The 12,396-nt window shown below is 45.1% G+C and overlaps 1 protein-coding gene across 50 annotated transcripts in view; it reads left to right on the top strand.

Moving 5' to 3' along the window:
* The window catches only part of PPFIBP1 (PPFIB scaffold protein 1), a 104,361-nt gene that overhangs the window by 57,125 nt on the left and 34,840 nt on the right, over window positions 1-12,396 (top strand). For 48 of the 50 annotated variants that reach the window (XM_086885087.1, XM_086885079.1, XM_086885085.1 and 45 more), the window contains 2 exons: window positions 581-786; window positions 11,453-11,539. In XM_086885087.1, coding sequence (XP_086741213.1) covers window positions 581-786; window positions 11,453-11,539 — 293 coding nt within the window. Of the gene's footprint in view, window positions 1-580; window positions 787-6,139; window positions 6,356-6,461; window positions 6,546-11,452; window positions 11,540-12,396 lie in introns of those variants that run through there. The other 2 variants (XM_023927435.2, XM_023927420.2) reach the window with 2 other exon arrangements.

The raw sequence follows: 12,396 nt of genomic DNA, 5'->3' as shown, positions 1-12,396 counted from the left end.
ACTTCTAATGTAGGTCAAATATGCATCCTGTGAGTTTATGCAAATGAGAGATTTTTCTCTTTATTAACATGCAAATGTCAGTGCTGCTGTATCAAATTGCTGGGTTTAAAATTTATTCCCCTGCAGAAGCGATTTGGTCTTTTACTTTATCTTCATCTTTTTTATTATTTTTAAAAATTTCCAGTGCCTTGGAGCAGCATAACACATTCCTGTATGGAAAACACAGGGCATGGTTTCCTCTGGACACCATCACTGGAATGTGACTTGGATCTTTCAGTGCCTGCAGGGTGACTTAGGGCACTGGCAGAGGATGTTCCATCCCTGGCAGCACCTTCTCCCTTGGGAATTCATCCCAGAGATCAGAAGACCAGGCTACACCTCAACCCCATGGGCAGGCTGTGTCATTCCCATTCCCTGAGGAGCAGCCCATCTCGATCATGCTGGAACTTCCCTCCCCAAGCACCAGTGCTGAGTTTGATTGGGATAAACCTTGCCAGCAACAACCCCCACCCTTTCCCAGCCTCGGGGTGCGCCCAACCCTCATTCCGTGCCTCATCCCATGCAATTTTGCTCCCTGCAGGTTCCAAGGCGTTGGAATACTCCAATGGCATCTTTGATTGCCAGTCTCCCACCTCCCCATTCATGGGGGGCCTGCGGGCACTGCACCTCGTGGAGGACTTGAGGGGCTTGCTGGAGATGATGGAAGCAGATGAGAGGGAGGGGCTGCGCTGCCAGGTCCCAGACTCCACGGCGGAGGCTCTCATCGAATGGCTCCAAAGTCAAATGGTAAATTCTCACCTTGTTTTACCTCTACCTGGCTCATTTTGGATGTTGGCTAGACTGGTTCTGTTTCACACAGCTATTTATAAAGCTTAGAGTGGGTATCAGGGAAGAGATTTTGTTTTGGAGATCCTGCTGTGGAGTCTTGGACAAGCTGTTGCTCAAATGCTTTGTGCAATGGGTTGGCCTTTGCTGTCTTTGACATACCACTGTGCTTCAATCTAGGGAGAAAACAATACTTGGTAACAGCAGTTTCATCTCAGAGGGCTGGGGAAAGACTTTTTTTTAAGAATCAGATGCTTAGGTGGGGAGAAAGAAGTTGTTTTGAGTAGTTTTCAGTAAAAAGCATTTTTGGCAGCATTTTTTATATGGGGATCAGCAAGCTTCCTTACCCAATTTATAACACAGGGGAGTGGTGTAAGCTCTGCATCCCTTTAATCTAGATACCAAACAAAAATTTATATTCTGTGTTTGTGAATCGGCCAGTTTTTGTCACCTTACTTTAAAAATACACGGAAATATAACTGACAAGGAAGTTCTTTTCCCAAGACTTATTTTCACAAAAAAAACCAATTATCTGAGTGTAGGTTCCCTGAAGATTGCTCTGGGAAATAAAATGTTGTACTTACCGAAAGTTAATTTTTGAATAATAATTTATGAAGAAGCTGCTGGGTTTGCCTCCAAATGCTCTGTGGCTGGTGACTTCCAAGCAGGTCCAAGGAAGAGTCCTTGTTCTCGTGGTGTGTGCCAGGGTTTGTGTTGTGGAGGTCCAGGTGTGTGCTGGTTTTGAGGGAGCTCCAGCAGTGGAAGTCAGGAGTTGGTCCCAGAGATCACACTTAGGTGTTTAAGCCAGCCTCACTGCAGCTGTCATGATGACAGTGGTGCGTGGGCACTTCCACATTTGCTGTCAAACCCATCCTGCAGCCGTGGCCTGGTCCTGCTGTGTCACACGCTGGGTGATGGCCGAGGTGGCACCGTGCTGCTGAAATTGCAGGGCCAGCCCTGGTGGAGGCTGGGGCTGCTGCAGGACTGTGGTGTCTCTGTGTTAGGTGTGCCCCATGTACTGCTGCTGATGGTGGACAGATGGCCACCATCGCCTGCTCCCTTCCCAGGATGGGCGCTGCACCCCCTGGGAAGGACTCAATCTCCCTGGAGTCATGGCTGAACTCACAAAAAGTGTTTGTTTCTCAACAAATGGATTGATCTCAGTGCTCAGTGGCAGCCCAGAGGACTGCTGGGTGCAGGGCCGTGCTTGCTTGGCTGGCGCTAGGCAACCCTTTGTGCCATCTGCTGTCATGAGGGCTGAGCACAGCAGTGCAGGGACAGATGGGCACCTTGGATTTGCTACTGTAGCCCTTGAAGAAAGATCTGAAGGGAGAGCCTTCTTTTTCTTTTTTTTTAAATCTTTACTTTGAACTACTCATTTGGAAATGCTGGAAACTTAATGAAGCACGTGGGAGCTCTCCCACTGCCTCCAGTGGGATCTGGATCTCGCCCTCACTGTCAAAGTGTGGCAGCCAACGCTGAGATCAGGAGGAGGAGACAGGAATGACATTGAAGTGAGATCTTTAAAACAGGCAGAGTTCCTGCTAACATCAGCATTCCCTGTCTGTGAAACATACAGCCGTGAACATCGCTGTAACTACTCACTGCTCTCTGTGGCCATAACAGGTTCTGATGAACAAAAAATAAGCTAAATAAACAGTCCTGGAAACTGCACTTTCCCATGGTGTTCACAGTCATCTGTAGGCCATGCTTAGTGGTGCTGATCCCCTGCAGGTTATTCTGGAGTGAAGGGGCCCAGCAGCATGGCTGAGGCTGCAGTGCCTGCTGAGATTAAGGAGATGGAGACTAGTCATTGCTCCCTGTGATGGCAGATGTGTGATTTAGGGGTGCCTGGCTAGTGGGGTCTGGAATGGGACCCTTCAGACATGCACAATGTGGATCACCTAATGGTGGTGAGACAGCAGTGGGTTTTTATTGTACCCACGGGGTCAGTGGGAGAGGAGGGACTCTCTTGTGCCATTCAGTTTAGTGCCTCCCAATCACTGGGAAAGATGTGCAGGGTTGTGAGTACCAAAGACTACAGAAAATTGCTATTCCATCTGTGCCTCGATTACTCCTTAATCTGCCTTAAATTATTATCTGGTATTCTCTATCATCCTTAAAGCCCCTTGTAGGAAAAACTTATCATTCCACTTATAGTGTGCTACAGCCACAGGATTTGCAGGTGTCACCAGTCCCTGTCTGAGCAAGGAGGTGTCACATGAAGTGCCTGGATGATTTGCAGAAAGTTTTTTTGCAACTATGCCCCTCCTTACAGAGGGAGACACCTTCTTTGTTTGAAACTGGTTTAATTCTCCATGCATGAAGTTGCATCCCCTAGGATGCTGGAACTGGTGTGTGACATCCCATGTGGGGCTGTAAGCAAGCCTCTTGTGTCTCAGAGGAAAACAAAAATAGTGTTTGCTGCTGCCAGACAGTGTGTCACAGGAGAAAAATCCTCCCCTGGCTCCTGCAGCCAAGCCACTGGTGCCCACATTGGGAAAAGGGGATGACAGCAGTCACCCAAAGTTTCTGCAAAATAGGGTAGAGCATTCAGTCCTGCCATGCCAGAATGGGCTGCCATGTGTCCTTGATCCTCTTCCTTTCTGCTCCTCTCAGGGTGTGTGTGCATGTACTCAAAAAGGGCCAGTGGGTTAAAACACCTCATGCTGCTTTTTGTTTTCTAACGGGGGGGTGCCAGATGGCCACGTGACACCAGAGCTCATGTACAGTGCCTGGACATCTGGCACAGCTCTTCCAACAGACTCCATCGTGTCGTCCCCAAGGGGAGCTGGGAAAACTTGTACAAGCAACTCTCTGCTGCACAAAGAAGTCAGTTTTACTGTAACATGTCATTGCAGCTCAAAACTGATGTCTGCTGCTGAAACCCTGCTCATGTCTCCATGTGCGAATGGTGAATGTCACGGGTGAAACTACAAATGAAGCCATTTGTTCCAGGTCTGGGAAGAGACTGAGACCTTTCTGAGCTTAAGCATGTTTGGACTCCGTGCTTTAACTGGGAACCAGGCCTGAAAGCCATAGCCAGGTCATAACTGTCCCAAAGTTCTGGAATTTTTACCCTCGGTCAGCAGAAATGTTTAGTGTATTTCAATGTGCGCCTTAATAATGCATGTACTGTACTCTGTGAAAATTGAGCTGCTGGCTTCAGTACAGGCAGTGTGTGATTAATCTCTAACTCAGCAACAGTAGCAAAACCATTTTAAACAAAACTCCACATTTTGAAAGATCAAGGCAGCCCTGTTGCATCCAGCTGGAAGCTGACAGATCCATCTCTTGAGGAGTAATTCCTGCAAACCTTGCTCCCAATCCACGTTGCTCCAATTTTTCTTCAGTTGAAACAAATAAGAGACAGTTTTCCTTCTGGTTATTACTTTTCTTGAAAGTGGTTGGGGGTTTTTTTGCATTTTTTAAAAAAATATATCTTATGCAACAACTTTCCCAGAAAGAAGAAACCAACTGTGTCTTGTTAAAAAAAAGAGTGAAGGGTAGGAGTGGGTGGACAGTGCCTTCCCACACCTCAGAGCCATTTTCCTCATGCTTCTCATCTGAACTTGGGTATGCAGGTCCTGGTGTGTGCCTTCTTCTCTTTAGAGGACGTGCCCCTGAAGTGAAAGAGCCAGGATAACATAGTATTTTTTTCTTTAATAACCACAGCAAGTGCAGCTGCGGCTTTGGCTTTGGAAGTGACTTTCTGGATTTAAATATATATATATTATAAGGCATATTTTAATAATTGTTTTCACTCCATAAGTGAATTTCTGATTTTAGGATCAAGCAGAACTTTACGGCCTTCGAAGGTTTCTTGAATCATATAGAATCATAGAATCATTAAGGCTGGAAAAGACTTTTGAGATCATCATCAAGTCCAACCACAGAACATTTTCAGTTTATCTCATGATGGTTGAGCTGAGGTAGCTGTCATGCTAGGCAATCCACTGTGCTGCTGCTGCCTCACAGACTGGCTTCAGATTTTGACATTTTTTCTTTAAGCTGGTTCTTCCAGAAAATAGCTGGGAGTAATGAGAGTTAATATGAGGAGATATTAGTTTTCAGAGAGAAATTTTCCTTGCTGCATAGACATAGCTTGTAATCTTACAGAGGTGTGCTGACCTGTTTGGACAAGAGGATAATTCCCAAGTGGAGGAAGCGGTTTGGTTAACCAGAAATTATCTCTTACGTGTGGGAAAAGAAATAAATCTTGTCCTCAATCCCAGGTTTGTTTTTTGATTATCTTGGTGTGGGTGTACAGTGCAGTCATTTGATTCAGCTTCTGCTTATATTGAGTTTAGATATCAAAAGGTCTTATGCAGGGTGTTGGTGCCAAACACTTTGAGATCTGTCCTCAAGTTGCAATACGAAAGGAGTCTTGTGATACCATGTCAGCCTGTCATCATCCACTCCCTGCTGGCAATGCATTCTGCCCCTGAGAGATCCACCTCCCAAAGTTCTGGAAACACAGGACCCTGCTTCTTGCTAAAGGTGATCATCCAGATTGGTGTGTTTTCAACACTGGAAGATAATAGGAGCTCATTTATAGTACGCCTTGGCGTGGCATCTTCGTGCATCTGGGATGAATTCTTTGGCAGTAAGAACAATCCATCAAAAATCACCATTCCCAATCCAAGATGAATCAGTTTGGCTTCAAAAGCACAGCTTCTGCTCGTCCTTTGCTCTTCTGGTATCTCCTGATTTATTTAGCATTCATGATTCCAAGATTTTTCTCTGTCAGTGGTAGTTGTAGATGTTTCATTATGATAAAACTGATTTTTGAGATAATCACAGGACTCTCGGAGCTGTGGTCAAAAATACTAGGAATTTGTCATGCTGCTGCTGGTAGTGGGTCAACTGGAACTTGAACCAGAGGACAGAGGCTAGTTGTTACTGTTGCTTTTTACATCATTCTGAGGTGTGACACAAACTTGGGACAAGCTACTTGCGAGACCTGGGATGGTTGAGTCACCTTTTTCTTCCATTTTTTCTTGGTGTCAAGTGAATTAATTACATGTGTTCCTGCAGCTTTTACAATTATTAGGAAACCCCTCCCCGTTTACTTTGTGCTCAGGTGAAGGGGTGGGAATTGCTCTTTTCTCCTGTGTTGTTGGGTTGGGTGCTTTCCGGGAGGGTCCAGAGGAGAGGGCTGCGATGGTGGAGATGGCCAGGTGACACCTGCGTGGGGCTGTCCCTGCTCCTGATCTATGCTGCTCTGCACCTCCCTGCCTGCATCCTCCTCCTGTGTGTGCCGGGTTGGAGGAGTTTCCTGCCGGGCTTTGATGTGTTAATTCCCCAGAGCTGTTTGCTCCGCCTGAGGAGCGCTGCTGCTTCCCACGTCTCCCACTCCACTCGCCTCCATCCTCGGCTGGGCGAGGGGACCTGCTGTCACTTAACCTCGGCTCGGAGGAGCCTGGAGCCCTCAGCCACGGCTTCTGGCGTCCGTGAATGCATGGAAACAGTCATGACCAGCATGGAGTATAGCTGGGACATTCACGGGCACTGCGTCTGGCTAAATAAGGTAAGGAGATCTCTGCTTGTGCTGGCTCCTGCATTTCTCCCAGTGACAAGCCATAGCTGGGCAGCACTGGGAATGAGCCTCACATCCTTCTCCTGCACAGCTGGGCTGCTGTCGAGGAAACCGAGTATTGTGGAGAGGTTGCATCTTCCCTGTTCAGCAGCGTGTTATTTATGCTTACAAAATGTTTCAGGTAAATGCCTCAGAGTGAAGGGCTGTGTTCAGCTGCTTTTCTTTCAGAATTCACTTTTATTGTAGTGAAGCCTTTAAAATATAGTGTGGGGGGCTTTGGGTGGGTTTGTAGTTGTTTTTATTTTTCCCCTTCTCATTTTCTGGGGAGGAAGTAACCTGTAAACTTTTGGAAAAGCTTAGCAGCAGGTCTGCTGCTGGAGTATGTGGAACAGGCTGCAAATATTCTGAGCAGGGAAGCGGGAAATGCAGGAGAGGCTGGTTGGAGAGGGCAGAGGTGGGCTCCCACATAAACCGGTTACACACCAGCTCAGACAGTATGACCAGTATGAATTTGGGATGGGATTGATGCTGACAGAGGGTAAAGCTGCCACAGATTTGTATCACAGGTGGTGGATACTTGGCTTGGGAAACCTGGAGGCTCTGCCCAAGACACACCAAGTGACGCTGAGGCTGAAGGAGCCCTCTTGCAAGGGGCTCTAAAGCTGAGGAAACAAGCAGAACAGCAGTAGCTTTGTTTAACTGAGCATAGGTAATGTGTATTGTAATGATCTGAACCACGTAAGCATGTTGATGAGCTCTAATTTAACTCCAGATGGTCAGTAAAGAGGTGTTGGAAAGGCTCACTTGCCCAACTGTTGACTTGACTGTGGTGGTCAAAACAGTCAGTGCAATCTGCTGTACAGGGAAATGATGCTGTGGAGTGGCAGCTCCTTCTATACAAACCAAACAGCACATACAGCAAGACCAGTGTGATTTGTGCTGCTTATTTCATCTCCAAAGCAGAAGAGAAAATGAAGGAAAATGAGGTTATCAGCTGAGGTAGGCTAAAAATGAGGTTTATTTTTGAAAGGAGAATTCAGCAACTGAGAGGAAATGGATTTTTAACTTTTTTTTTAAATTATTTTTATTAGGAGGTTTAAACCAGCAGCTACTAGAAATGTTCCTGTGGTTTGGAATGCTAACTCACTTCCAGGGAGAAGGGATTAAAGACTGAAGGCAGGCAAGCTGTGAAAGTTTGGTGATGCATCTACTTACTACAGGAATAATTCCCTCCAGAACAGCGTGGATTTTTACACTTAGATGATTACAGACAAAGCTTTACATACATGTTTATCAGATTAGCTGTGGATTGATCTTGCAGAGTTTAATGAGTGCACTGGGTTCTGATCTTACAAGGCATTTTAAATAAATGCTTGACCTCGAACTTCTGCAAAGTCTCAGTGCTATTGTGACAACTCTTCTTTTGTTTTTAAGATTAAAATCGGTGTTGGTAAATCTGCATTCTCTTCCCATATAGTATTTTGCAATTAATCACTAACATTGAAAACACAAGCAAAATCTAGATGTTTAATTGAAGATAGATTTTAAATTGCTGATAAAAAAAGCTTTGTTTGGGAAATGGAAAACCTTTCATACACAGCTAGTAAAGTATGTTAATCCTTTATTTTCTTAAATGATACAAATTTGATCCAGAACTACCAAGTGCTCTAAATATGCTTGCAGTTGCTGTTCAATCAAATATTTGCTTTTCTTTTTTGCTTCTCTTATTGTTTCGTTTCTCTCCTCCCTGCCCCCCACTCCCAAAAGCAGAGCAGGGTGAGTAGTTGCCAGGCTCAGTCTCAGGGGGAGGGGAGTATGCAGATTCGCTGGTGGAGAGATGCTTCTGAGGGACACACTGAGTGTTGCTTACCCAGGTTTTGCACACACCAGGTCTCCTGGCGTTTTTCAGACCTTCCTGCATCCCATTCCTGCCCGTTGGGGCTCCCTCCACCACATCTCCTGATGCACTATTTTCCTAAATCCAGTGTCTGAGCATATTCCTACTCCATTTCTCTTCAGTCCTGCTCACTACCATTATTGCTCTGTTCTTTTCATATGTTTCATCTCCCCTCTTCCTTCCTCATCTCTCTGGGAAGAATATTGTGCCAGGAATCAACTTCCTACCTTTAAAGACAGTCCAGAGCAAAGATCTGGGAAAGTGTGTGTCCAGTGCCTGCAGGTCCTGGGTCTGTGCACCACTGTGAGCACTGTTATTGTAGCTCTCTTGGAAAGAGCTGCCATGGTCTTTCTCTATCATACATTCTCCAACTATCATAATTTTCTTCACTGAAACCAAAGTCAGGGGATTTTGCCTTTTCATACCTCAAATTAAGAGTCAGTCACAGGTATTATACAGAAGTTACAACACTTCAGGCAAAAAGCAAACAATTCTTGTGTTGCACACAGAACTTTCTGGGTTCGGTGTGCTACAGGAGGTCTGGTTTTATGCAGATCTTAGACAATATTTCTAGCAATACCCAGAAAAGTACACACAACTTGCAAAACTAAGACATCTCTGCAAGGTTTCTCCAAAGAAAAGATGAACTGCCCTAAGTGTTGACAGAATGAGAAGAAATGGCCTCAGGTTGTGCCGAGAGTGGGAGTAGGTCAGATATTAAGAAAAATTTCCTTCCTGAAGGGGTTATTAAACATTGGAGCAGGCTGTCCGGGGATGTGGTGGAGTCACCCTCCCTGGAGGGACTTTCAAAAAGTGCATATGGCACTTTATAAAAGTGCATATGATATGGCACTTGAGGACATGGTTTAGTGGTGAACATGGTGGTGGTGCTGGGTTGATGGTTTGGCTTAATTTTAGAGGTATTTTCCAGCCTTAACGAGTCTGTGATTCTATTAGCATTAATTTCTGTTTTGTGGGAGAGCAGCCTTTGCACTTGGCCTGTTTGGGGTTCCCATCACCTCTTTCTAATGGCAATGTGCAGCTGCAGCGTGAACCTTCCCTCTCCAAACGCACCTACTTTAAAGCCAAGGCTGACGTGATGAGCCAGGCGGATTTTTCCTGAGAAATGTGAACCGAGTTTAACAACAAAGGTGTCTTGGCAAGATGTTCTGCACAATGACTAACGTTCTGCTTTCACACCTCATTGGTTTTCACAGACATTTTAATCGTGCTGTGAAACCAAGACTTCCCTCCCCACATTTTCTTCCTGCAGACTTTGGTTTTAGTTAATTTGTGTCTGGTGATGCTGCCTGGAGCTATCAGGAGGGTCGGTGGTTCAGGTGTTGATGTGGTGGTTGGGAGGCAGGGAGTCAAGTCTGTGCTTTGGCAAGGAATTCCATGTTAGCCCCAGCAGCCTGGAGAGGTGACTTTGCAGCTCTGCTGCCCATAGTGAAGTATGGGTACCCCTTTCCTTCATCAGACACATGCACCAGATTGATAAATGTGTTGTATATTACAAAGTACAGATGCTGTTCTTATGCAGGATAAGTGCTTGAGATGTACTGGAGGACTTAAAGGCCAAGGAAGCTGCAGAGCAGCAAAAGTGGACAAAACCCTCAGTTCTGTTTTCACAAACAACTCAGGTCACAAAATCTGAAGCATAATCTACTAGTTGAACAGCTAAAAGGATTATTTCATTTTGAATTCTTTCACGTAAATTGAAGTGTTACAAAGCAGAAGATCTCACTGATCTTGAATGGCATGACCTAAATTCTGGTAGAGATCAGGGGGAAAATATGGCAAACTCAGAAATTTAGAGGAATTTTGCCCTGGGGTTTAGTGTCTGGGTGGTCAGGTGGCTTAGTATTATGCTGCTAAATAATTCAGACATAGGTCATGATTCAGGTCATTGTGATGAGGTACTGGTACAAATTACTAGAGAGCATGCTTTCTTAGTCTGCTGGAGCAAATTTTGGTGGAGATATATTATGGTCACCAAGTGAAATTTCGTGTATGGAGACACTTATGGTACTGCTCAGTGTTTTAAGACCTGCCAGGATGCAGCCTGATTTCTTGAGAGCACTTCAGGTGAGGTCAAACACTTTTACCTCCTCCTGTTTGCTTTATGTCGGATCTTTAGGTGATGCTGGAGGGAGTTTTATTGTTTCAGGCTTAAACAAGGCAGCTTCTCCCACCACTCAAGGTAACACATGTAACTTAGAAAAGTAGTTTTAGCCAGGAGGTATCCTCTGTAATCAGGGGAGATTCAAAGCAAGAGCTGGAGGCTTGGAGCTCCTGAGTGGTGGTGGCCTCTTAAGGCAGGGTTGTGCTGTAGGCTCTTGGGGGCAGAAGGATTATTCCCCCAGTTTCTTTTTATTGCATACTCAGGAGGAAATCAGGGCCCCTCAACATTGTTGGATGTCTCTGCTGAGCACCCTGGATTTCAGAGCAGCTTCTCAGACTCCTCTAAGTGATTTATACCATGATGGGAACAAGACTTCCTTTTCTGAGCTTGAGATCTGACTGTGGCGTGGATCATGAAGTGCTTTGAGACAGCTTTGAATATGGATAGAACAAAATCCTTCCCGCTGCTCAAGAGCGTTGAAGTTATTATGAAGAAAGTTGCTGATTCCTCTGAACTCCCTGATAGCATTACCATGTATTCTTGTTTCTCTCTAGCCTCAGGCAGCTTTACAAAGAGATGTGTTTAGAGTGCAGACATTCACCCATACCCAGTAGAATGTGCCTGATATAAAAGGATGTCTCTGACTGTGTGTGTGACTTGCAAGAAGCATAATAAACATTTTGTAGATTGTATGTTTGGCTTTTTTCGCTTGCTGAATGTCTCAGGGTATTTGTCTCTTTGTAAGTATGGCTTAGCATTGTACAGCAATGAGTCCAAGTTTTGTTAGCAAAACGCTGAATGCACAGTAAGTGAATTTTGCAGAACTGGGTCACCAGAAGGTTCTTCCTTTCTCATCTTTAAGCCCCTGAACAATTCTGTCCTGAATGGTGGTTGTGTGTCCTTTTTTGACAACTTTTCTGATTTATAACCCTTATGGGGCTGGAGAATACTTCAAACCTGTTTTTAAGCTGTGCAGACTATAAAAATACTCATTAAATGTTTTGGTAACATTGGATGACACTGTGGCACAATATGTTGTGTATGCAATATTTGTTGTCTTTTCCAGACTAATGGACACATATCTGGGAATGGAGATGTTTATCAAGAAAGGCTGGCTCGTCTGGAAAATGATAAGGAATCTCTTGTTCTGCAAGTGAGTTGTCACCCAAATTATTTTTTTCTGCTCTTGCATTCACAAGACTGTCTGATAGTATGTGATAAAACTTCTGAGAATTTATTTGTAGTTGTGATGTCTTGGACAGTGTTCAGAAGACTTGCTGGTATGTGAGAATTAACCCAAATTAGGAAAAGGTGTGAATTTAGATTGCAGCAAAAAATCTAAAGGTCTTTCTGTCTGTGTATCTGCTCTTTTTGAATTTTGTTAGCGGAGCAGGTCTTCAGAGCAGCCACCTACTTACCTTATATCCTTTTATCCTTAAGATCACTATTTCCTGGCAGCATTCACATGATGTCTGCATCAGGAGAGAGTTGTCCTGTCCTTAGGAAAGGTGACAAAAGCTGCAGGACTGGCCAGCGGGCAGGAGGAGACGAGCAGCCCCTTGGTGGTCCTGCTCACCTGCTGCTGGGCTGGATAGGGCTGCTCTGACTGCTGGCTTCCTCTTGCTGTTGGAGCCGGGAATACCCGGCACCCCTCGGACTGCACAGGTGGCATTCCCTGATGTGGACCCAGCCTAGGGGCTGTGACAGCACTGAGCTCTGCTTTGGGCAGCTCACCCTCCTTCCCAGCAGTAGTGCAGGAAGAGCCTGTTGAAAATGAAAAAAATTATTCAGAGAAAGCAAAATGGGAATCTGTCTGCAGTCTTAAAAATGTTGTCTTGGTCTTCCCCAGCCTCTGGCCGTGTGTTTTAACCTCCTTTGCTTTTATTGTTCTAAAAAGAGGAAAGTTCTTGTTACGGTACACTGTGTGCAATCACTTGGGAGGGAGAATAAATTATAAGCAGCAAGGTTTATGTGGTGGTTAAGACAGGAGCTAATGGGTTGAGTTAATGT

This window comes from Cyanistes caeruleus, chromosome 4, assembly GCF_971803275.1.
Source record: "Cyanistes caeruleus chromosome 4, bCyaCae1.hap1.1, whole genome shotgun sequence".
Classification (NCBI taxonomy): Eukaryota; Metazoa; Chordata; class Aves; order Passeriformes; family Paridae; genus Cyanistes; species Cyanistes caeruleus.
The sequence above is the reverse complement of the archived record's forward strand: the minus strand, read 5'-3'. Positions and strand labels throughout refer to the sequence as shown.